We start from the raw sequence: 25,925 nt of genomic DNA on the forward strand, positions 1-25,925 counted from the left end.
GTCATGAGGGGCTGAAGAGATAGTACATGTGCCTGACACACTGCTGATAGGAGTTTAATTTCTGGCATTTCATAATGGATTGTTGTAAATTCACTAGGAGTATTGTGGCCCAAACTCACCCAGTCTTCCCCCCCCCCCCCAAAAAAAAATCGTCATGAATTAGGGTCGGGGCAGATGTTGCAAGTGTATAAGTTCTGTGTGACGTCAAGGGATAACTTGGCTTTAAGTCAAAATGACTTACAGTAGCACTGTGAGGAAGTTCCCTTGATTCTCAGACTGGTTCCTGAGCTTTCCTGGGTGTGTCAGATTGGACTAGTTTAAGAGGTCTGACTTGAATTTGAAATCAACCTTGTGTGGTTGGAATGACAACAGTTTGATAGGTTATGTCACACACCCCTGTGTGGAGTTAGGTTCCTATTTCTGGCCACAGAAGCACTTAAAATATTCACTTTTTTATAAAGTTCATGATGATTCATTACATTCACCATTCCAACTCCAATCCCACCACCTTTTACCTTCACCACCATTATTTCCAATTTTCCCAACCACCAGCCAAGCCTGCCCTAATTTAACTCATTTTCTAAACCACTGCTTTCAGTTCAAGATCTAATATGCTTGGCTAACTGCAGCTCAGGGCACCAGCCAGGAGTCACCACTGGACAGAGCTGACCCCCCCACCCACACTTTTTTGGGTGTGGAGTACAGTTACAGACTTAGCAAACTTGAATGCTTATATTTCAGTCATACAATGATAGTACCCATCCCTCCACCAGTGCCCATTCACCACCAATGTTCCCAGATCCCTCCACCCTGTCCGTCCCCTTCCCCTCCCCCTGTGGCAGGCACATTCCCTTTTACTTTCTCCTTTTGGTCACCCACACTTTTAGGGTAGTTTTTTTTTGGGGGGGGTCACACCCGGCAATGCACAGGGGTTACTCCTGGCTCTTCACTCAGGAATTACCCCTGGCGGTGCTCAAGGGACCATATGGGATGCTGGGATTAGAACCCGGGTCGGCCGCGTGCAAGGCAAACGCCCTATCTGCTGTGCTATGGCTCCAGCCCCTTAGGGTAGTTTTAATACCGATTAACCTTATGTGCATATATTGGTTATGTGGAAGAAAAAGAACACTCAGAAAACCTTTACTGATGGAGAAACATGCACATTTCACAGACTGGACTGGATCTTATTTTTTGGCCTGGGCCGTATCTTGCTGTGTTCAGGCCTTATTCCTGGTATAACTGTTCAGGGAGCAGTCCTGGCAGGGTTTAAGGTGCCCATATGCAGTACCAAGGTCAACTCAAAACAAGCACCTTAATTCTGCTGTACTATCTACCCCTCCCCAAGGGCAGGAATCTTTTCATCCACCTTATATAAAATTGTTAAGTGAAACTGGCGTATTGTACTGAGGTACTATTGATAGAAGCTCATCTGGTCAAGTTATGGTCAAATGCTACAAAGATCCATATGAAAATTTCATTTACTGGGGCTGGCATGATAGCACAGCGGGTAGGGCATTTGCCTTGCACACAGCCGACCCGGGTTCGATCCCCGGCATCCCATATGGTCCCCTGAGCAACGCCAGGAGTAATTCCTGAGTGCAGAGCCAGGAGTGACCCCTGAGCATTGCTGGGTATGACCCAAAAAGCAAAATATATATATATATATATATATATATTTTATTTACAGGGGCCCGAGCAATCGCAGCCAACCCTGGTTCGATTCCCGGTATCCCATATGGTCCCCCAAGCACCGCCAGGAGTAATTCCTGAGTACAAAGCCAGGAGTAACCCCTGAGCATCGCTGGGTGTTATCCAAAAGGGGAAAAAAATTGCAGATGCGGGTGGAGGGTGGCAGGTGAGCCTTGCCAAGAGTGATTCCTGAGCACAGAGCCAGAGGGAAGCCCTGAGCACTGCCAACTGTAGCCCAAAAAAATAAAAACAGCTCATGGGGCAGGCGGGGGGGGGGGCAGGGAGGGCGCATATGTAACTTCTCTTTTATAGTAGTTTTAGGAAAGAGTGTGAATACCTGACCTTGAAGGTTTTAGTTTTATAATCTCACTGCAGTCATTGTAGGCCAAAGATAAATATTAGAAAATTCTAGCAGAAGCAATGTTTTCCCCATCTTAATCTGACTTCATTTATATGTCACTACCTTGAATGTAGGAAATTGCTTAAAATCTCAGGACAATTAAATTTGACATGAGTGTATTGAATAAAATCCTCACCAACCAGTATTTAGTCAAGTAGACCAGCAGAGGGCAGCACATCACTTTCTAGAAAACCAGAGAGCCTGTGGATTCTGGAAATTTCCTTTCACTGCATCAAAGAGGTTCAGTTGAACCTAGTGAATCACTGTATCACTGTTATCCCGTTGATCATAGATTTGCTCGAACGGGCCTGGTAACGTCTCCATTCATCCTAGCCCTGAGATTTTAGCAGTCGCTCTTTACTCATGCTTCGCAATGGTGCCTCAGTAGAGATTCTTCAGGGTCAGGGAAATGAGACCCATAATAGTTACTGTATTTGGCATATGAATACGCCACAGGAAGCTTGCCAGACTCCCTAGTAAACTCTTAGTAAGGGCTCCCAGCAGTAAACTCTAGGTAGTTTACCAGTTTCCTAAGAGGGTGAACTAGGCTATCAGATTTCGCGATATAACTAGGCGAAAACTAGGCGCTTTTGAGAGCTTGACTTTATAGTCTCTGGATGTTGGCCGTTGATGGGATTACATAGTGAATACTAACTAAAAATAATTCACACTACAACATATTAAAGGCATTGAGTAACAAATAGCTCAACCAAGAAAGTGGTTAAAAAAAATTAACAATTTAGTTGAGAGTGAAATTTTAGAATGGTTAATTAAACTATAAATGTCTGATACAATAAGTGGTGAACAATGAAGCATATGATTAAAATTTAGAGTCCAGGGCCTGGGATAAAATATTTAATGATAATTTCATATTCTAAAATAATACATTAACATAGTTTAGAATTTGAGAGATTATATAATGAAGTCCTTTTTGTCTTCCTGGCTTTCTGTTCACCTTCATAAACACAATGTCACCAGGTTCTTATATATTTCTCAGAATTAATCTAAGCATATGCCAAGACTGCTGTAACATATAACACATAACTGTTCTGCACTTCGCATTTGGTCCCTAGAAACAGGCTTGAATATCTTGGAAATTATATCTTAAATATTCCATACCAGTACATAGAAACATACAACCATTTTTTAAAGTTACATAATCCATCGTCTTATTTTAACCTGTCCTTCGGCTCTCTCGGTCACTTTCCATGGTCTTGCTGTCATGAACAGTACTCGTATTAACATCACATGTTAATATGTCCGACAGTATACAGACGCAGCTGTTTTTGAGCCCAAGAACTCAGAGGCATAGACACACATAAAATAATAGATTGTCTGAGGAGGGAGAAATAGTACAAAAGAGGGCATCTGCCTTGCAGATGGCCAGCTTGGGCTTGATCCCTGGCACCACATATAAACCCTGAGCACAGAGCCAGGAGCTAGCACTGAGCACAGCTTAGATGTGGCCCCCCAAACCAAAAAATTTACGGGGGGGTAATTTAGAAAAGGATAATTGAGAGAGAAGAAAAGCGCCTGCCATAGAGGCAGGCAGGGGGGGTGGGGGTGGGGGGGTGGGCGTGATGGAACCTGGGGATACTGGTACTGGGAAATGTACACTGGTGGAGGGATGGGTGTTGGAATACTGTATGACTGAAATCCAATCATGAACAGCCCTGTAATGGTCTAGCTCACAGTGATTCAATAAAAAAGTTAAAAAGAAAAAGATAATTGAGCACAATATTTTCGCAAGCCTCCTAAGTGATTCCAATGACTAAAATCTTGTTAATTTTCATATTCAGCATTAGCGCTGGGCAGCCTAGGAGTTTAAAATGATTCATTCAAAATACCACAGTAAGATGCTATTAAAATACAAAAAGCTAAATTACATGAGGAGGTGATTCAAATACACATAAAATTGGTAAAAATCAAAGTTATTTTGTGGCTAAGCAAGTAAAACTCTGAGATTCCTTTTTCTTCCTTGGATTCTTTAGCTTTTCTCCTGATCACGGGATCTAGGATTTGTCCCATGAGGACCAAGAAGGCAGAGACCATGAAGTCTGGGGGTGATGAAAGTTTGGGGTATACTAAACTATGCCAAACTAGATCTAATTGTCATGACGTCAAGGAGATTAAAAATAGAAGCATATTTCCCACTGATTGGTGGTGTCTGTGCCCCTTTGCAACGAATCTGAGCTGTCAGGTGACTGCTTTGACTAATGGAGTACAGTGGAAGTAATACTGAATCAAGAGTTGGGTATAGCCTTTTTATTTTATTTCATTTCATTTTTTTTTTTTTTGGTTTGGGGTCACACCCGGCGATGCACGGTTTTCTCCTGGTTCATGCACTCAGGAATTACTCCTGGCGGTGCTTAGGGGACCATATGGGATGCTGGGAATCGAACCAGGGTCGGGCACATACAAGGCAAACACCCTACCCACTGTGCTATCGCTCCAGCCCTAGGCATAGCCTTTAAGGGGCGTAGAAACATCCATTTGATCTCTTGTCTGGCTACCCTGAGGTGCCATGTTAGAATAACTGTACAGAAAAAGAAGAGAAGAAAGAGTGAGGAAGAGACACGTGTGGGAGAAGAGAAAGATCTACAAGGGAGGGAGGGACCTGCTCAGCCAATGTCCCGCTATTCCAAGCTCCCGCCACTTGGGTCTTTCCAGTTTCACTGAGGCTCCAGATATTTATGCAGTAGAGAGATAATATTTTCTTCTGTTTGACCATCAGAGTTGTGAGTTTTTAAAATAATGATAACAATAATAATAGTAATAACAAAAAAATTGATTGTTATTTTAACTAGACTTGGGAGCAGATTTTTGGGGGAAGGTTGCACCTGGCTGTCAGGATTAAATCCTGTATCTGTACTCAGGGATCACTCCCAGATACACATAATCAAAAATAGTTAAATTCAATGTCTAAGTATCATTATATAAATAATTACACAGACTAAAGAAATTAATTACACTCGTTTCATTTTAAGGATGCCACTCACTGTCATCTCGTTGCTCATAGATTTGCTTGAGCGGGCACCAGTAACGTCTTAATTGTGAGACTTATTGTTACTGTTTTTGGCATATCAAATACGCCATGGGTAGCTTGCCAGGCTCTGCTGTGCAGGCGAGATACTCTCGGTAGCTTGCCGGGTTCTCCGAGAAGGGCGGAGGAATCGAACATGGGTTGGCTTCATGAGAGGCGAACGCCCTACCCACTGTGCTATCGCTCCAGCCCATTTTAAAGATATCCAGGGATAAGGTTCAGTGGTAGAGTATATACTTCACTTGTCTGAGACCCTGGGTTCAATCCCTCACACTCAGTCTGTTTTTTTTGGTTTTGTTTTTGTTTGGGGCTCACATCTGGTGATGCTCGGGGATTACTCCAGGCTCTGCACTCGGGAATCACTCCTGGCAGTGCTCATGGGACCATATGGGATGCCAGGATCAAAACTGGGTCGGTCACATGCAAAGTAAACACCCTACCCTTTATATTATCACTCTAGCCCTCAGTGGGACCCACTCTTAAACATACATAAATATACTTTAATAACATGTTTTAAGTCCCTTCCTCATCTATGTCATGAGAGCTTTATAAGTTTAAGGAAAGATTGACAAACAATAACTAATATTGCCTCAACAATATTTACTGATGCATCCACTGTATACTTGGCAAGAATGACTCATCATTTAAATTGCTGAGAAAAGGGGAAAATAAAGAGAAGTCTGTTTTTAACTTGTGGGGGTTAGAAATGGGTTGCCAATAAACTGACTAAAACATTAACAAATTAAGGTCAGCTGTATATCTGGGAAGCAAATAATCTGACAGCATCTGTCAGGGCCCCCCCGCCCCACAAAAGCCTGATACCGATTTGGGCGAGAGTGCTGTTTCATTGGGCCGTTTCCAGGAGACACTGGGTCCTGGTTTCAGAGTTCTTGAGCTGTTCACTCACGGTGCCTGAACAGCTGACTTCCCAGAGTGTGTACTTCAGTATCTCAGCAACCGATGCCCGAAAGTGCACTTGGAACTTCTTACTAATCAGTACATAAAGGATAGGATTCAGACAACTATTGAGAAATGCCAAGCCAGTGGATAGGGGGATTCCAGCCTGCAGCACCTGATGGAAAGAACCAGTGTGGTGAATCGTGAGTTCCCAAATGCTGAACAGGTGATAGGGAGTCCAGCAAATCAAAAAGGCCGTAACGACAGCCAGGATTGTCCAGAAATGCTTACTGGAGACCAAGGTGCTTCGCTTCTTCACCTTGAAGATGAGACACAAGTAGCACACACTCATTGTCAACAAGGGGAAGAGGTAGCCCGCGGTGACTTTCACCCAGGTCAGAATGTGGTGCCTTAGCAACGTCAGGTCAGGATCATGCTCATGGTAATTAGTGTAGCAAAGAATGTGATTATTAGACTCCAGAACATCCCGAAAGTATAGGGTCGGACCGCCCATTAGAAAAGCCAAAAGCCAAACAAAGAGAGTCACCAGAAGGGAGTTTTTTAGGGTTCGGTGGCGCTGAGATAAGACAGGATGGATCAAGTGAAAGTAGCGGTCCAGGCTGATCACTGTCAGGAAGAAAACACTGGCAAACATGTTCAGCTGGGCAATGAAGGAATTGGCCTTGCATAACCAGCTGCCGAAGGGCCAGTGGAAATTCATGGCCACATAGGAGATGTAGAGGGGTAGGAAGAGAAGAAAAATGAAGTCTGCAATAGCCAGATTGAGGAACCACAGAGTGCTGACAGTCTTCTTCCACTTGAATCCTGTGAACCAAATGACAATAGCATTTCCCGGAATTCCCAGAACAAAGGCTAAGCAACACAACACCAGAGAGACCCAGTGAGCAACCCCCAAGTGAACTTTTTCCTCCAAGTCAGGCTCTAGGGCATAATATTCTAAGGCATCGGAGTAGTTATCAAAGTCTTCAAATAGTTTTTCCTCTAGATCTTCCATGATCTCGCTAAGTAGAGAATGAGGAAATCTGTAGGAGCAAAGGGGGGAAAAAAAAAACAATTTTAAGAGAAGAAATTTCAACAAACAATAAAGAACACAGGATAAAAATATTCCATCTTTCGCATAGGATACTTTGATTAAACTTTTGGTGTCCAAGGTTTGATGGACCTTGCTTTTCTTCTGTTTATTCTCAAAACTTTGTAAAGTGTTCAGCACAGGGTAAATTTAAGTGATGGCCTCTGTAGCACTGTAGCACTGTCGTCCCGTTGTTCATCAATTTGCTTGAGTGGGCACCAGTAACATTTCCATTGTGAGACTTGTTACTGTTTTTGGCATATCGAATACACCACGGGGAGCTTGCCAGGCTCTGCCGTGAGGGTGGGATACTCTCGTGAGAGTGGGATACTCTCGGTAGCTTGCCGGGCTCTCCAAGAGGGACAGAGGAATCAATCCCGGGTCGGCCATGTGCAAGGCAAACGCCCTACCCACTGTGCTATCACTCCAGTCCAAGTGATGGGCTCTAATAGTACAAATTTCTTTACAATGCTTATAGAGGTGATTAAAAGTGATTCTAATATTCAACAAACATTTAATATTTTTATTAATATATTAATAGAAATTATTATTTCTATTAATAATAATAGAAGATGCAAAAGAAAACAGATTAATACTAACCTGTAATTACCAAGAGATGACTTTAAACCCTGTATTTGAACTCTACTTGCTTAAGCTCTAGACAATTGAACTGCTGCCTCAGCCCCATCTACCCTGACTCACATGTGAGCACTAGAGTTTCCCTCACTGTTTTGCACCCATGTATATTTTTTATTTATTTATTTATTTATTTATTGCTTTGGGGGTCACACCCAGGGATGCTCAGAGGTTACTCCTTGCTTTGCACTCAGGAATTACTCCTGGCGGTGCTTGGGGGACCATATAGGATGCCGGGGATCGAACCCAGGTCGGCCGTATGCAAGGCAAACGCCCTACCCGCTGTGCTATCGCTCCGGCCCCCATGTACATTTTTTAATTAGTTTTGGAGGTTCTCATAAACTCAGGAGACTCATGGGCTTCTGGCTGTACTTGGCCAACTGGGCTGAGCGTCAATACTACGGCCCAAGGGTGTGGTGCTACCCTGGAGTGCCAGGGAGCACCACAGCCACCCCAACTGTGGCTCTGGGACCTCCAGTGTCACACCTGGGGAAGCTTGAGGGCTCCTGGACTATACCTGGGGGCCGAACCCCTGCACTAGCTCCTAAGCACCCCAAACAAAAATGTCTTAGCATGCTCCCAACCCTAGATGCAGCCAGCATCGGAATTCTTAATATTCAGCTCAAATGCCATATTTCCTGAAACTACCTTCCCTCAAATAATGGCAATATATAATTGCTATGATTATAATAATAGTCCATGTTACTGGGAATTTTCTAGACTAATACTATTTCAGTCACATTAACATGTTCTGCCCTTTACTTCCATAATTTAAATGTCGCCAGGAGCAGGTGACTTTAATGGGTGCGGTGGTCCGGGTCAGGGAGACAATGGGATATCAATGTACTGAAGAGCAGTGGATGTGCTTTCAGTGACTGCTTTTCTGGCCAACTGTTCCCATGTGGAAAATGAGGGCTGAGTTGTGCCCGAGTTTCAGAAGAATGGCTGGATATCTATCTATACTTTTTAAAGGTTCCAACTTGCATACTACTGTTTTAAAGCGAAACAGCTGGAGGCGGCATTCAGCACAGCTGCAAATTGGTGGCCCGCGGGCAGCAAACTCTTGACACTGCTGACTTTTTTCAACAGAGAAGGAGGAAAACTATACATTAAACTGTAAACTCAGACTTGGCTTTCTGTGAATGATTTGCCCCTGGGTCACAGGGAAGCAGCTGTAAAATGTAATGCTTCTCAGAAGCCTCTTGAGAGAGCCCTGCATGAACTTTCTGACTAAATTATATATGGAAGTTATCCCCTACAAGTTATCCCCACTTGGAGAGGGGATAACTTTTCCACAAGAAAAAAAAAATGTCATGGACATGATTCTGGATTTGGGGGTTTAGATTAGAGTTGACAAGAATGACACTGCTGAGAAAAGCAAAATAATGGATCAGCAGAATGACCAGAGATATTTTTTTGTTTTGTTTTTTGTTTTTTGGATCACACCTGGCGATGCATAGCTGTTACTCCTGGATCATGCACTCGGGAATCACTCCTGGCGGTGCTCAGGGGACCATATGGGATGCTGGGAATTGAACCCAGGTTGACTGCGTGCAAGGCAAATGCCCTACCGCTGTGTTATTGCTCCAGCCCCAATGACCAGAGCTTTTCTTTGGAGCTGTGACAAAACTACTAGTGCTTGAGAGGAGATGGTGGGTAGGTAGGTGAGTAAATGAGCCTCACTCTGCATCCAGAACTCTCTGCTCATATGACTGCCTTAATGTGGCTCTAATACCCACTGTTTGTACCTTCCACTTTGTAAATGGTGCTCTGCTGCAATATCAACTCAAGTTCATTCCTAGCTCAAAGTATAACTTGGCAGTTCTCTTAACCTACAGGCGACTGGTTTATTGCCTATTCCTAGTGCTTTTTACTAGGTTCCACTTTTAGATGGTAATAGGGATGGGCATTAGTGTCAGAGCAATGCCTATTATTATATTAACATGGAGTGCCATTTTGAATCATAGCAATATTATTCTCCAGGCCTCTGGACAACATTGATCTCTGTTATCATGTCTGTGACTCTGCTCCTTTGCACTCTCCAGTACCATGCTTGGCAGGGGTCCTGACCACCTTCACAAGAAGCATTGTTCTGACACTAACTCCCATCCCTTTTACCATCAAATTCTGTACCAGATGTTCCTAGTCCAGGACAGATTTTCAGTGACTATTGGGCAATATCTAGATGTGTTGACTGTCACAAGATGGTTTAGGAGAGGGACGATATGTGCTACTAGAATCTGGTGGATAAAAGTTAGGAATGCTATAAGACATCCCATAGTATATAGTCCTACCTACAACAAAGAGTTATCTTGTCCCCAAAACCAATGGTACTAAAGTTAACAACAAACTCTCCTGTATTCGTATTATTCAGTCTGAACTCCAGCTGCTGAATCTGTCCCTTACTTGTGGGGTTTCTGATCTTAGAATCTTGACTTGTGCTAGTGTACTATATCCCACAATCAGGCAACAATGCAATCACAGACTTTGCAAGTTACTGGTCTGTTGTTGTTGTTCTGAGAGTCACAACTAGTGGGTCATGTGGGCTACTCCTAGTATGTGCTTGGAGGTCACTCCTATTGGTGCTTGAGGGACCATGTAGGTGGGGGATGAATTCAGGTCACCAACATTAAAAACTTGCTTTGAGGTGGATGTGCTCTCTCTTTCTCTGTGGATCTAGTATATGTGTTTAACAAGTGTTAAAAATGTTTTATGTATTAGTGAAGGGAAGCAAACACTAATGAAGGGATTGATGTTGAAGGTTTTATGTCTGAAACTCAATCATGAATAGCTTTGTAAATCATGATGCCTCCATGGGGCTAGAACAATAGCACAGTAGTAGGACGTTGGCCTTTCAGGGTTCGGTTCCTCCACCCCTCTCAGAGAGCCCGGCAAGCTACCGAGAGTATCTCGCCCACACGGCAGAGCCTGGCAAGCTACCCGTGGTGTATTCAATATGACAAAAACAGTAACAAGTCTCACAATGGAGATGTTACTGGTGCCCGCTCGAGCAAATCGATGAGCAACAGTATGACAGTGACAGTGACAGTGATGCCTCCGTTAAAAAAAAAAAAGAGCATAATATACACAAATGTTTGCTGTAGATGCTAATATTTCAACATTAGGAGATTATACAAGAACTTTCTAGGGTTTAGCTCATCTTGACAATTTTTCTTTCAGGAGACTCCCAAGGGGCCCGTCTGGCAGTGCTCTACTAACAAGGCCAGTGGACCCAACGATACAGTGCTACTTGGTTCTTGTGGTGCAGAGGATTGTCTGAGATTCCACAGGTTAATAGCTGCCCCCAGTGATGCTCAAGGAACCACATGGTCTGGGGATCAAATGAGGGGGTGAGGGGGAATGCCAGGAAAATATCTTAAGCCCAGTACTATCTCTCTGGCTCCAGAGGTGTGTTGCTGTGATCACCACCAATTCCAAATCACTCATTTTCAGGCTGCTGCCAGCACTTGAATTTGCAATATGTTGGATGTTGTGACTTTTGTTGACATTGTTCTTTATATGTCATAAGAAATCATACAGAAATAAAAAACAACAAATCATTGAAGAAATTAAAACTATACAAATATGAGAAATATTTCAAATAAAGTATGTGTTCTTGTGAGGTCTTATCTCAAAATAATACCTGTGAGTTCCAAGTAAAAATGTGGTCAACAAGAAAAGCTTCTTGCCTACTTTCTGAATTTCTGTCAGTTTAAAATTAAGGGTGTTGGGCTGGAGCGATAGCACAGTGGGTAGGGCATTTGCCTTGCACTCGGCCAACTCGGGTTCGAATCCCAGCATCCCATATGGTCCCCTGAGCACTGCCAAGGGTAATTCCTGAGTGCAGAGCCAGGAGTAACCCCTGTGCATTGCCGGGTGTGACCCAAAAAGAAAAAATAATAATAAAATTAAGGGTGTTGGGCTGGAGCTATAGTATAAGAGTTCAAAACCTGGAACCCCACAAGGTCCCCCAAGTTCTGCCAGGAGTGATCCTCCTGCCAGGAGTCTACAGCCATGCCACCCTGAACGCACCGGATCTCATCTGGTATCGGAAGCTAAGCAGGGTCGGGACTGGTTAGCACTTGGATGGAAGGCGTGATCCTTGAGTGCAGAGCCAGAAGTAAGCCCTGAGCATTGCTGGGAGTGGCCCCCAAACAAACTAAAAATAAAATAAAATTAAGGTTGTAAAACTCTTATAAAACTTTTTAGAGCCAGGAATGTAGCTTAAGAGCCTTCTTCCCAGAGTAATGCTGGGTGGGGTTCCCCCCAAAACATGACATTCTAATGTATCATCGGTGATGTTTTTTAATACTTATCTTCTTATTTTTGGTGGTATAAGGGAGAAAAGACACACACAAGAAGGATACAGAAAGAAAATATGGGGTCCAGAGAGATCTCTCAAAAGACAAGAGTGTATATTTGGCAGGGGAAGTGAAAGTCCCTGCCACACACACACACAAAAAAAAAAAAAAGGAAAGAAAGACAAGACAGGGAGATTTGTCCTTTATTTAGCCGTGTTTTGTGTATATATGCATATGTACACACACATATACATATATATATATATATATATATATATACTTTTTCCGTTTATTTTTTTCTTTTTTGTTTTTGGGTGACACCTGGCAGTACTCAGGGCTTATTCCTGGCTAGGAATCACTTTAGGGACCACTTCTGACAGGCTAGGGGGACTAAATAGAATGTGAGGGATTGAACCTGAGATGTTCATATGCAAAACAACTGCCCTGCCTGCTCACTGTACCATCATTCTGGCCCTTCCCACTGGGTATATCCTTAGTTGTTTCTGTTTTGTGAGTGTTTTTTTTTTTTTAAAGGTGATGGAAGGATGGGAATAAAGACTACTTGGTGAAACTGAAGAAATGTCAGCAGTTTAGAAAACAGCAGGCTGAAGAAAGGGGAGGAGGCAAACAATGGGTTTAAGACATCATTCGTTATGAAAAAAGTCAGTCCAGTGGTCTTGACTGTTGGTGAGTTTGCAATGAGTCACCCGATAGTCTGCTCAGTTTGTAAGTACTGGAAAGAGCACATTTATCATGCCAGGAGGAGACTTTGAGACTTGACATAAAGGAGGAAATAGCTACTGTACTCATCTTAAACCAAATGTGCAGTTGAAGAATAAATAATTCTCTGACTGAAATGAGACAAATAAAGAGTGGCCTGATGGTTATATCTTTTCAGTAGCCACTTCAGGAGGTGCCAGGCCTCACAGAAGACATGACTATGTGCAGGGCCCATCCAAATCTGCTAGAAGTGTGTGGAAAATCTGGGTGTGGAACAAGTTTGGCAAACTGTCCACAAAGAGTGGGGCTCTGGTTTCCAGAGAATGCCATGAGGTATATTTACTTCAGGCTTTCAGCTGCCGTGAGGACCTGAGTTATCATGTTCCTGGGTTACATTTACCCAGCTACTCAAGTGGCAAGTGTTTAGGGCTGAAGTACAGAACTATTTATTGAATTGAACAAATTGGCTTCTCATCTAATCAGAGTTAAATACGTGGTAAAACTGAAATTCCTTTCTAAATAAACAGATTTTCCTGCAAGAGTTCTGGCAGAAAGTGCAATGATAAATGGTCTATAAAATCTAGATGATTTGGGGGGAAGGGCATCTGGTAGAAATGAGAATCATGAATTTTTTTTATGTAGCTGTAAATGAGGGTTGGCCACAGAGGGAAACAGTTTATTTATCTACCTTGACCAAAAAAAAAAAATTCTTCTGGCAGAACATTTGGTAACTGCTGAACGACTTAATATTGTTTTCATAATTGTGATTAAGATAGACTTTTAAAAAATAGAATTGCAAAAATATATATCTAGCAGGGTCTTAAGAAAAAATAGACTAATACTAATTTTCTTTTTTTTTCCCTCTCTTTGGGTCACACTGGCGATGCACAGGGGTCACTCCTGGCTCTGCACTCAGGAATTACTCCTGGCAATGCTCAGGGGACCATATGGGATGCTGGGATTCGAACCCGGGTTGGCCTCGTGCAAGGCAAATGCCCTTACCTACTGTGCTATCACTCCAGCCTTAATTTTCTTTTTTTGGGGGGTGGAAGCACATCTAGAGATGCTTGGGGGAACATCCAATGCACAAGATTGTACCCAAGCCCTCTAGGACAAAGCATACTATGCATGTTCTTAGCCCATTAAGTTATATCTCTGGCTGCAGCTCTAGTTTTCTTTGAAAAGAAAAGTACGATATTGTTGACCTTTGTGTAGGTTGCTGTCTCTGTGGATTCCCCATATGCCCTGGTAAAATGAACTTAAGAATTGAATATATCTCCCATAAAAACCCTAACTGTCCTTGAGGGAACATGTATTCTGCTTCTGATCATATCAGAAGACACGAGGTCAGCAAACGATTTTTCAGGGTCTGTTTTCTCAGGGAAGAGGGATATTTTGGAAAAGTATATGAGCATAGTATGAAGTTATCTGGATCATTTCTCAGTATTTCCCACTAGCTATAAAGTATATCCCCATCCCAGATTGATCTGAAGATGTTTAGCACCAGTAGAATATTTTACTGCCCTTTGGATAAATGGCCTCTACTTGGAAGGTCAATTAGCCCGGCAATGCTTTATATAAAGATGCCCTGTTTATTCACCCAAGGGAAGTAAAGGGAATTTAAATTGGAACTGAGGGTTGAGAAAGATATTACTGATTCCTGCTGCTGGATGGGAAGTGATAGAACAGTGATTATCAGATTCAGTTCTCTACTATTCAGACCTGGGATCCTTTAATAGAGAAGTGTCTTGCTTCTCTGTAGCCCCATGTCATTTATTGCTTAGCACCAGGCATTTAAACAAATCACAGTATTTCCTGTTATATCAGAAAGAATGGAAATACTTTGATTGGGCTGGAAGAGAGGGTGTATTTTGTAATAAAGGTCTTTGAATGTCATGTTTAAGCATTTCGATTTTATTTCACTGCCAAATTGGAAACAAATAATAATGCTTGTAACAAGGAGTGTCATCACGAATCTTTGTTTTTGTAAAGATCATCTGTAACAGTTCAAGAGATGCATTGGCAAAGGATGAGAAAAAAAACCAGGGCATCAATTAGGAGAATATTGCCACAACGGAAGTCAAAGATGAAGTGCATTGGGCAAAAAGAGTTGTTAGAATGACAACGAGGGAGATATACTTAAACGACATTCATAAAATCTTCAGGATGCCCAGCTAAACTGAGTCTAATCTTCACAATCAAAAAAAATTTTTTTTATTGATTTGGCACTAAAAATCAATGTCAGACAGAAAATCCCACTAATTGTAGGCACGTAAATGTTTTATTCAGTGTAAAATTACAGGTGTTGGGAGAGGAAAAATTTGCCTTTATGAAAACGTAACAACTGAATCAAGCTGAGTTTTTATTTTCTATAAAAAAGAACTTATAGGGGCTAGAGCTATAGCACAGTGGGTAGAGTGTTTGCCTTGCACGCAGCCGACCTGAATTCGATTCCCAGCATCCCATATGGTCCCCCAAGCACCGACAGGAGTGATTCCTGAGTGCAGAGCCAGGAGTAACCCGTGAGCATCACAGGGTGTGACCAAAAAAAAAAAGCAAAAATAAATAATAAAAATCATGACTAGCCTGCAGATCCAAGCTCCTGGCCCTGCTTTCTGAGGCCATTGTGGACAGAGTACTATGTGTGAAAAATGTGAAAGCCAACACCCACTTACTTTCAGTTGTTTTGATGCTCCACCCAGCAGACTAGTACAGTCCCTTTGGCTCTGTTGATTGCTAGGAGGAAACAGATTGAATGATTAACCCTGGGTCAGGGAGAAATTTTTAGGCTTAATTGCCTTGCAAAACTTTAGGATAATTAGCATACAGGCATAATTCAAGTATCAGACCATAAAATGCTTCAAGGGGTTCTGGAATGAGGCTGTCTTCCTTGAAATCTCGGACCTATCTCTTCTTGGCTGGTGGAATCTTAGACAAATCACCTGCTACCTTCAGAACTCAGTTTTCTCATTTTCTAAGTAGAACTAATATTACTAATTCACCATTGCTGTGACAATCACATGAGAAAGTCCTTTTAAAAAGATTAGGTCAATACTTGGCAGCAGTAATTATTTAATACCTGTAAACATTGATTACTACCAGTTTCAGAGTAAAAAAAAAATAATACATATTGGATGTTTGGAGTGACTGGTAGAAAGAACATAGAATGCAGCTATACAAGAAAATAGGATATATTGTTTCAAGGGTTGAAAGATTCTGAGCAGAAAGCTAAAAAACGTGTTTTGTTTTGTGGATTGCATATTTGGGTGGGTGGGGGAAGGGAGTGGGCCACACCTGGCAGTGTTCAAGGGCTACTCCTGTCCTGTGCGTGTGTGCGTGTGTGCATGTGTGCGTGTGTGTGTATGTGTGTGTGTGTGTGTGAGAGAGAGAGAGAGAGAGAGAGAGAGAGAGAGAGAGAAATTTTGTATCATTGTCACTGTATCACTGTCATCCCGTTGTTCATGGATTTGCTCCAGCGGGCAACAGTAACATCTCCATTGTAAGACTTGTTGTTACTGGTTTTGGCATATCCAATACACCGAGGGGAGCTTGCCAGGCTCTGCCATGTGGATGGGATACTCTCCGAGAGAGACGGAGGAATTGAACCCGGGTCAGCCAAGTGCAAGGCAAATACCTTACCTGCTGTGCTATCGCTCCTTCCAGAGAGAGAAATTTATTTAGAAAAATGTGAGGGGAGAGAAAGAGATAAGTATGTGTTCAAAAGAGAACATGGGCTTTTCCACAGTGGAAAAGCATTCAAGAAAAGACACAAGTAAGTGAGATATGTGTTCAGGGCAGGACATGGGTCTGAAGAGCAAGCTTAGGTGTCATTTTTAATATTCTATCTATTGATTGAGATTGATGCTAATGTAAATTAAAGAATTTTCAAAAATCATTCAGTTGACAAGTTAGCCTGGTTAGAATTTCTTTTTTTTCCTTCTGTTTTGTTTTATTAAAATAAAGCGTATGACAGAGTTCAGGCTATTCTTAGACATTGCTTAGGGGTCACTCTCAGTGGTATGGTACATGAGGGGACATTGTGATGCCAGGGATTGAAACCATGCCTACGACATGTAACACAATGCACACTAACCTTTTAAGCTCCCTTTTTGGCCGTATTTTTATAATATGAAAAAATGGCACTTCAGTCATATAAACGATGACTGAAGAAAAGAATGTAATCAAAATTCTTTTTCATAAAAATTATCAGGGCCTACACTGCCCTGACAATGCTTGCAGTGAGGTCCATGTGGCACTAGGAATCAAACCTAGAGCCTGTCACATGATACTAGAATGTGCCGTAACACTTGAGGTAAATCTCTAGTCCAGAAGATTGTCTTCTTGGGTTTTTGTTTTTTTTTTTAATGTTGGAGCCACACCCAACTTTGCTCAGTGCTTTTTTTTTGCTCTGCACTCAGGGATCATTCCTGGCAGAGCTAGGGAGACCATATTCCGTGCCAAGGATCAAACCTGGATCAGTTACATGTAAAGTGAAAGCCTTTCATGCTGTTCCATCTCTCCAGCCCCCTTCTGATTACATGGTTTACAGTTTTCTTCTTATTTGTATATACCCATGTTCTTAACCTCTACCTGAAGCATAGACATCCCTTCAAAAGAGTGTTTCAAACCGTCAAGTTTCTGAGAATGATGCTGAATTTATTTATTTTTATTAATTAATTAAATTTGGGCTTTTGGGGGTCACGCCTGGCAATGCTCAGGGGTTATTCCCAGCTCTACACTTAGGAAATAATCTTAGTGGTGCATGGGGGACCATGGGATGTTGGGAATCAAACCTGGGTTGGTCACGTGTAAGGTAAACTCTCTACCCACTGTTCTATCACTCAGACCCCAGATGATGTTAAATTTAGAGAACAATTTCACTTTCTTTTACATGCAGTGTCTATGGCTGAATGAAAAAGCTAAACAAAACAAAAATAAACTACTCTTCCTAGCAAGTGAGGATGATTGCATAAGAGGAAACTTAGGGCAGTGAAAGAAGAAGCGAGTGACTTTGGCTCTTTCTTAGACACTTCCTCATCCCTCCCCACCTCCATTTTCAGGACTAGTCAGCATAAAGCAGCTTTTACCATTGAGTACTGTGTCAGATGATCCAGCTACCCAGAATCCAGCTGATTTCTGGGGCTGTTTCTGACTCTACTGCTAAGCCCCTACAAAAAATTAAAGAAAACTGAAGAACCTGATTGCTAGACCAGGAACCTGTAAAGCAACTTCCATCTAGCTCCCAACACCAGTTTCTAAGAACATCCATGCAAATGCATGTTCTTTATTGCTGCCTGGTAGGTTAAGTCCCAAAGTCCCTTTGCTGTTGGATTATGTTGATTTCTCCTTTCTTCCCCACCCCACACCCCACCCCACACTCCCCCTCCAGGGAGTTTCAGTTTATTGAGTTATACCCATCACAGTGCTCCTGAGGCACACCCCATTCCATCAGGCACTCCCAATCTTCTGTGTTTATCTTTAACCTCTCCTTTGTGCTCTCCTTAATCATGTATACCCAAATCAGACCCTATAATTTATAAAGTAAAATTCTTCTGAGGGCTCTGGATTTTGCATATGTAAATGAAATACTGTTTTTCTTTTTTCTTTATGTCCTTTTCTAGTTTATTTTAGTGCAATGTCCTTTTTGTATACACACAGGAAGACAGTTAATGCTATGCTTTTGTAACTTGGGAATTAATTGACTTCGAATAATATTTACTCCTGGGTATCCATCATATTTACTTGACTTAAGTCTTAGTTGCTCTTAGTTCCTAACGCCCCATAAGGGGGGAACCCAGTGAGGGACAAAGACAGACCCAGGGCAATCTGTAAACTAGGCCTGGGTCCATCAAAAAAGGACAGGCTAAATGCCAATGAAGTATAATAACTTAAGAGCACGGTCATGGAACAAACTCTGACACAACTCCAAGACAAGTGACTGTATAAGGTCCTTGCTAGGGTTAGGAAAGACTAACCTGACCTGAGGACTGTAGTCTGGGATATACAGCGAGATGTCCTCAGAAAGAGCTTCCTTTTAAGCTTAACATATCTCTTACTGTTTCCATACAAAATGACTAGAAATATTAAGTAAATTTAAGATGATTGTTTAAATAGATACTGGCTAAGGGAAGAAGAAAGCAATACATCTTTAGATGGAATTCTGCCCTTGGGCGGATCTCCTAGCAGGAATCTAGAATAATTAGCACTTAGGTGAGATTTTGTCCTTGAGTATCTCCTAGAAGAACTTCCCCTGAAGGAAGGGCTTTACATCTGTTTGTTGTTTATGATCATGTTCTACCACACCTATGTGTAACTTCTACCCCCAACCCTTCATGATTTGTCTATAACTAATACTGTAAGACTTAAATAAATGGCCATTGATTACTAATCAGCAGTGGTGGCTCCCATTCCTTCATTCATCTATTACTATCAGCTGGCCGGGAGGAAGGTGATGAGCCCCAAACACACCAAAGAGACCCTTGGGTCACCGCAGGTGGGCGGGTGACCACCCTCGGGGACAGCGACAGTTTGCTCTTGGTGAACTGGACATAGAAGAACCTAGAAGACTGCACTACTAAATGACCTCTCCATTCCTCCTAGATCTTGCTATGATTTTCCCCTCCTAGTCTTCTCATGCCAAAGATACTTTCAAATACTACACAATATTGCTCTTGACTTAGCCTTTCAGGCACAGAACACCAAGGAGAGAGAAGAAAATGAAAAGGGAAAAGAAACTTTTATTTTATTTATTTATATTTTACTGTTACAAGTCTCACTATGGAGATGTTACTGGTGCCTGCTCGAGCAAATCAATGAACACTGAGACAACAGTTCTACAGTGCTATTTATATTTTAAATCTTACACTTATTCATTTATTAATTTACTTGGCTTTTTTGGGCTGTTGGGCCCTCCCCATTGTACTATCACTCCAGCCCTGAAAGGAAAGTTTTAATCTAGATTCTAGCTCTGATCAAAGCCCTCTGATCAAACCCCACTGTTAGTCTCTAAGAACTACATTTTGTCCTCAACCTAGCAGAACCCTTAAAGGGAACCTTTATTATTGGGGGACCAAGGCCTCCTAGAAGACAGGTCCCAGGGCCACATCTCCAGCTTTCCTCTTATGACCTTCTGTCTCTGGTGTTTTTTTTTTTTAATAAAAAAAAAATAGGGCTGGAGAGATAATACAGGTAGTAAGATATCTGCCTTGCATGCAGTCAACCCTGACTAACTGTCTTGGCATTCCAGACTGTTATCTCAGACATAGGTATATTTTCTTGATCCTTTTTCTACTTGCTCCACCCAAAATTTCAGGCTGACAAGATTACCACGAAGCAAGTTATATCAAATCGTAGAACTGCAGGGTTAAATCCTGTCTTCAGTGACAATTTTGATACTTTATTCATCATGACTTATTTTTACATTAATTTTGATTAATGAGTTATTTTTGGTGCCCGTTAAAATTTCGTTTCAGCGGCCTCCTCCTAGTTCCAACTCTGCCATGATCTTAATTCCACTTAAAGCCAAAAGTACAAGGTAGCTTGATGCACTGAAGAAGTATTGGGACCCAGGAGAGATGGTTTTAAGTTTTTGTTTTGCATGTCACTAGCTTGTATACTTGTGGAATCTGATCTTTCCACTTGAGGCCCCAGTTTTGTCATGTGGAAAATGCAGGTGGCATCTAGTTTTTTGTTTTGTTTTGTTTTGTTTTTTGTTTTTGCTTTTTGGGTCACACCTGGAGATGCACAGGGGTTACTCCTGGCTCATGCTCTCAGGAACTGCTCCTGGCGGTGCTCAGGGGACCATATGGGATGCTGGGAATTGAACCCAGATTTGCCGTGTGCAAGGCAAATGCTTTACCCTCTGTACTATAGCTCCAGCCCCAGGCATCGAGTTTTAAACTTTTATGAGAAAGTACAAAGATGGTAGGATAACGCATTCTAGTTCTTTTCTTATTTTCCATACCTCCAAGTAGCACCAAATTCAGTGATCTGTAGAATTGAACATTTAAAAATCTGTTTTCTAGTAAAATATATATTTTGGGACAAAAATATGGAACAAGATCCACACCAAAAAACTTTGGCAAATTGAAAACATTTTGCAAAAGAAAACAAACCAGTCCACAATTATTTTTCCCTTTCTCATTTCTCCTAGAGGGAAAAAAAAAAAGAATGAATTTTAAATCATTGGTTTGTTGGATTCATTTAAATAGGGCAATGTCTTACTGCCTGCTCTTTTTAATCCCAGGAAAAGAATTATTCAAAGATTTCAGGTTTTGAGTGATCCAGACTTGTGGACTCATTTAGCCCTCCCGGGATTTATTTCCATCTCTCAGATACTAGAACCACCCTAATGAGTCACATTTTGTAAAGTGTAACATCTGTGAAAAAAGGTTACAAACACAAAGCCGAGCCCAAAACAGCTGTAGAATGCAGAGAAAATAGAATCTCCACTTTGTTTTTTTCACTTTCTTTTTTTTCTCATTTTCCTTTGTTCCTCCAATCAGAGAGCAGGGCTGCCAGGTTCAAACTGTGGAGTTGCAGGATTGTACGCAGGGCATAAAGGACTCTAGGAATTTGAACTCAAAGTCAATGTTGACAAGGCTGCAAGACATGCCACGAAGCCACTGTACGATTCCTCCAGGCTCTGAGTCCCCAATTTCTAAATTGTTCCTTATATTATGTTTTTATAACTAGGACATAGGGAGAGAAAATATTGGTGCATGTGGAACAAACTTTCTATTCTCTTCTTTCCAAAAAGAAAGATTGGAAGGGGGTGGGGGGGCAGGGTTGAAGGAGAAAAGAACCAGGTTCCTATCTTTAGAGAAAATATTGGGGCATGTGGTACAAACTTTCTATTTTCTTCTTTCCAAAAAGAAAGATTGGAAGGGGGGTGGGAGGGTAGGGTTGAAGGAGAAAAGAACCAGGTTCCTATCTTTATTTGATTTGTTTGTTTTTGTTTTTGTTTTTGCTTTTTAGGTTATACCCGGCAATGCATAGGGGTTACTTCTGGCTCATGCACTCAGGAGTTACTACTGGTGGTGCTCAGGGGACCATATAGGATGCTGGGAATAGAACCCGGGTCAGTTGCATGCAGGGCAAATGCCTTACCGACTGTGCTATACCACCAGTCCCCTATCTTTATTTGTTGTTGTTATTTATCACATTTTCTTTAAGAAAGGAAAGTAAAAAAAAAAATGCTTCAAATCTTAAGTCTGACTTTCTGAAACTTTAAGAATGGGTGTCACCAGTTGAAAAGTTTATCAACTCTAAGCTTATCTTTAAAACCAGCTAAGAGACGCCAGAGAAATAATATAGGGATAAGGTACTTTCCTTGCATGCGCCCAAACCTGGCTCTGCAGTCAAGGATCACTCCTAGAGGGGCCCATCCCCAAGTTTCATATGGGGTGCTGGGGATTGAACCTGAGTTGACCTGAGTTGGCTTGGCAAGAGTCCTACCTGCTGTACTCTCTCAAATACCTAAAGTTTGATTTTAAAGAATATGGACATTGGGAGATTTGGGGGAAGAGAGGTAGAAAGAATCAGCCACTGGGAAGTGTGTGACTTGAGGTTCCTTTCCTAAAGGAAATAGTCAACGAGGGTTTGTTCCAGTCTGGCTCTGAGACTTACTGATATGAAAGGACAGTGGGATATCCCAACAATGCCATCACTGCAGTCTGTGGAATCCTGGTCCTTCTATATTTAGATAAGAAATGGCAGTGTAATGTCGATCCTTCTCAAGATGACAGAGGGAGGGTTACAGCTTCAAAGCTGGGGTGGAGTTGTTTTTGGCAATGTGGTACTCGATATTCTAGGTATTCTTTTTTAAAAGTTCACTGCAAAGTCTCCAAAAGCACTGAGCTAAATACACATATTTTAATGTGTATCTGAGCTGGCAAGAAAGTCAAAAAATCCTTACTGGCCTGCATGGAAACAGGAGGAAAGAGGAGCAAGGGACCAGAGGGATCCCAGAGCTGTTGGCTGCCCTGGCACACAAAGGGCCGTTGCAAAGCTCACAGATGCAGTGGAGCAGGCTACGAAGCTGTATGACCAGGGACCCCTGAATTAAGCTGAAATTATTGAGTCAGAAAAAGATAAATAGAAAAAATATATACAGTAAGTAACTCTCCCTGACTGCTTCAACTTTAGTGCTAGGTCAAAGTTTTTTTTTAGAAAAAAAAAAAAGTCTTCCCTGAAACTTTGTGACTGTGAATCTTTTCTTATATCAATTTATAGCTTTAAAAAAGCCACACGATGAGGGGCTAAGATATGCTTAGGGGTAGAGCACCTGCTTTGCATGTGTGAAGCTCTGGGTCTGATCCCTGGCACCACACACACATATACAAAATTCTAAGCTTAGAATAGAGTTTAAATAGTCCTGAATCATCAGTGTCCTTGAGCTCCTGCCAAAAAGCAGGGAGAAAAAAAAATCATCTCTGTAAGAACACATTTTCAACCTAGGTCTCAGATCCTGGATGAAGTTCAAGTGAACATAAGCTCATGACTAAAAATAAAAGTAAATTACACGAGAAAACAATGCACCATTAGAAAGAGTAAACAGAAAAAAACTAGCAACAGAATTAGATTTACCAAGTTTTCAGACACTGAGTTTATCAAATGAAGAATTAAGTGCATTTATATGTTTATATACAGAAATAAGAATCAAAACAGCTAATGAAAGACAAGTCACTATTAAAAATGACTTTCTGTTTGCTTTGAGGTCACACCAGGCAGTGCTCATGGGCTACTCCAAGCTCACTGCTCAGAGTTCACTCCTGGCAGTGGTTAGGGGATTACATTGTTGCCAGGAACTGAAAATGGTCACCTTCATGCAAAGCATGTACTCCAACTATCTCTATGAGCTACCAGTCAGATTTTATTAAAAATAAAGCAAGGGAGGGGGGTGGGGGGAAAAATAAAGTAAGATTTAAAAAAATTACAAATCTCATATTTCGGAATTAATTTAAAGTTAGAAACAATGGTGAGGGGAAAGGTAACCAGGTGGATTAACAAAAATAAATATATGATAAATAATATACAATTATTTTTTTGGTTTGTTTAGTTTTGGGAGTTATACCAGGTGGTACTCAGATCTTATTCCTGACTCTGCAACTCAGGGATCATTCTTGTCTGTGTTGGGAAACCATATGGGATGTTGGGTATTGAACACAGGTTGGCCACATAAAAGGCAAACAACCTACCCACTGTACTCTGACTTAAGCCCCAATAATGTATAATTTGTAAAGTTAAAAGGTCATGAGAAAGAGTCAAAATACAGAACAGAAATAGGATATGATAAAGGGAGATGATCAACATAAAAGTATTGTCAATCAATTTACTCCTTTAGAAGAAGGTTAATTTAGTGATTAAGTTTAAACATTAATAAGTTAAGCATATATGTTATAATTACTTGAGTATTACACAAATGATAAAAATGGAGTGTGCAACTTCCAAACTTGTAGAGACTAAAAGAAGAAGATATATACAAAAGAGGTTAATAATAAAACACAAATTAAGGTGTTAGAAACAAATGTCAATGTATTGTTAATCAAATAAGTGTAAACTGATGAACTTTTCTAATAAAAGAATTGCTAGCATGAATAATATACATAATCTACTAGGATTTTGTTTAAAAGAGGACACATAAGTACACAGTAAAATAAAAAGTTAAAGGATGAAAAATGAGAAGCTGGGCAAAGACCACCAACAGCAAAATTATTGGCAAAACTTTGTTAGTATCAGAGAAAATCAGCCATAAGGCAAAATAGAGACAAACCTGAAAGGAAAGTCACTGTCACTGTTATCCCATTGCTCATCAATTTGTTAGAGCTGCCACCAGTAATGTCTCCATTGTGAGACTTGTTGTTATTGTTTTTGGCATATTGTATACGCCTTGGGTAGCTTGCCAGGCTCTGCTGTGCAGGCGGGATACTCTCGGTAGCTTGCTGAGCTCTCCGAGAGGGGTGGAGGAATCGAACCCAGGTCAGCCATGTGCAAGGGAAATGCCCTACCCACTGTGCTATCGCTCCAGCCCGAAAGAAAAGTAATAATTCAAATTAAATGCTTAGAAAAGGTCCCAATTGGGAGTTAATGAATGCAGATGAACATCATGCATAGTTATTATCAATATCCAATACTAAGACTAGTGACTTTCCTTCAGCATTACTGAGGACCTCAATCTTTAAAAAAGAGGTGTCGGGGAAGAAATGCCTGACACAGAGGAAGGCAGGGATGAGGTAGGGAGGGAAACTGGGGACATTGGTGGTGGGAAATGTATGCTGGTGAAGGGATGGGTGTTGGAACATTATATAACTGAAACCCAATCACAATCTTGTAACTGTGTATCTCACTGTGATTCAATAAAAAACAAAAAATCAAAACCATATAAAATAAATAAGTAAGTAAAAAGCGGCCATTTTTGAATGAGCCCTTTGATGATTACATTGCTGTAGAACTAACTAAAACCATAACCTGGTAATTGGATGTTTGGGAAAAGAGAATGAATTTGCTCAATAGACTATCAAAACAAGATCATGCAAATCCAAATGGACAATTGGAAACAGTGACATCCTGAAAGTTACGTAAAGGAATGCCTTTTTGGAACTGTGTGTATGTATAATACCCCTCACATGACTCTGGATTGGTTTCCAGTGGACCCTTACTCAACTCTCTGAATCTACAAACAACAAATATAGAAACTTGAATGTTGAATCATTGTTTCTAAGTGTGTTTCGAAAACCCAAGGTATTATATCCCATCATCTTGACTACATTTTGTTTTCTACAGTCATTAAATGTTTTGAAATCACTAGTGAGAAGAACTGGGTATAGATCATTCTGGGTTGTTAGAGAGAAGGAAGAGTTGGAAACAAGAAGCATTACCTTGTCTGATCAGTCTCTGTTCAGTTTTGCTTTATTCTTCACCCTCCCCCCACCACCCCTGTTCATAATCTGGATGACCTCAGAATTTCCAGTTTGAGGGCCAACTGTCTTCAGTTTGGTGATTTCTCCTTCTGCCTATTCTAATTTGCTACTGAATAGCTCTAGCGATTTACTTTCAACTTTACCACTTGATATAGTTCTTTTAGGTCTGTTTGTTGTTATTTGGTCCACATCCTACTATTTTCAGGGCTTTTTCCTGACTCTGGGACCA

The 25,925-nt window shown here is 41.3% G+C and overlaps 1 protein-coding gene across 4 annotated transcripts in view; it reads right to left on the reverse strand.

Annotated features, from left to right (window-relative positions):
* Positions 1-2,915: 2,915 nt before the first annotated feature.
* The window catches only part of CMKLR2 (chemerin chemokine-like receptor 2), a 51,461-nt gene continuing 28,451 nt past the window's right edge, over positions 2,916-25,925 (reverse strand). For 3 of the 4 annotated variants that reach the window (XM_055121753.1, XM_055121754.1, XM_055121751.1), the window contains 2 exons: positions 15,452-15,512; positions 2,916-7,072 (listed from right to left, as the gene is read on the reverse strand). In XM_055121753.1, coding sequence (XP_054977728.1) covers positions 5,977-7,044 — 1,068 coding nt within the window. In that variant the 5' untranslated portion in view covers positions 7,045-7,072; positions 15,452-15,512 and the 3' untranslated portion in view covers positions 2,916-5,976. The remainder of the gene's footprint in view (positions 7,073-15,451; positions 15,513-25,925) is intronic. The other variant, XM_055121755.1, reaches the window with a different exon arrangement.

The sequence above is a fragment of the Sorex araneus genome, chromosome X (genome assembly GCF_027595985.1).
Source record: "Sorex araneus isolate mSorAra2 chromosome X, mSorAra2.pri, whole genome shotgun sequence".
Classification (NCBI taxonomy): Eukaryota; Metazoa; Chordata; class Mammalia; order Eulipotyphla; family Soricidae; genus Sorex; species Sorex araneus.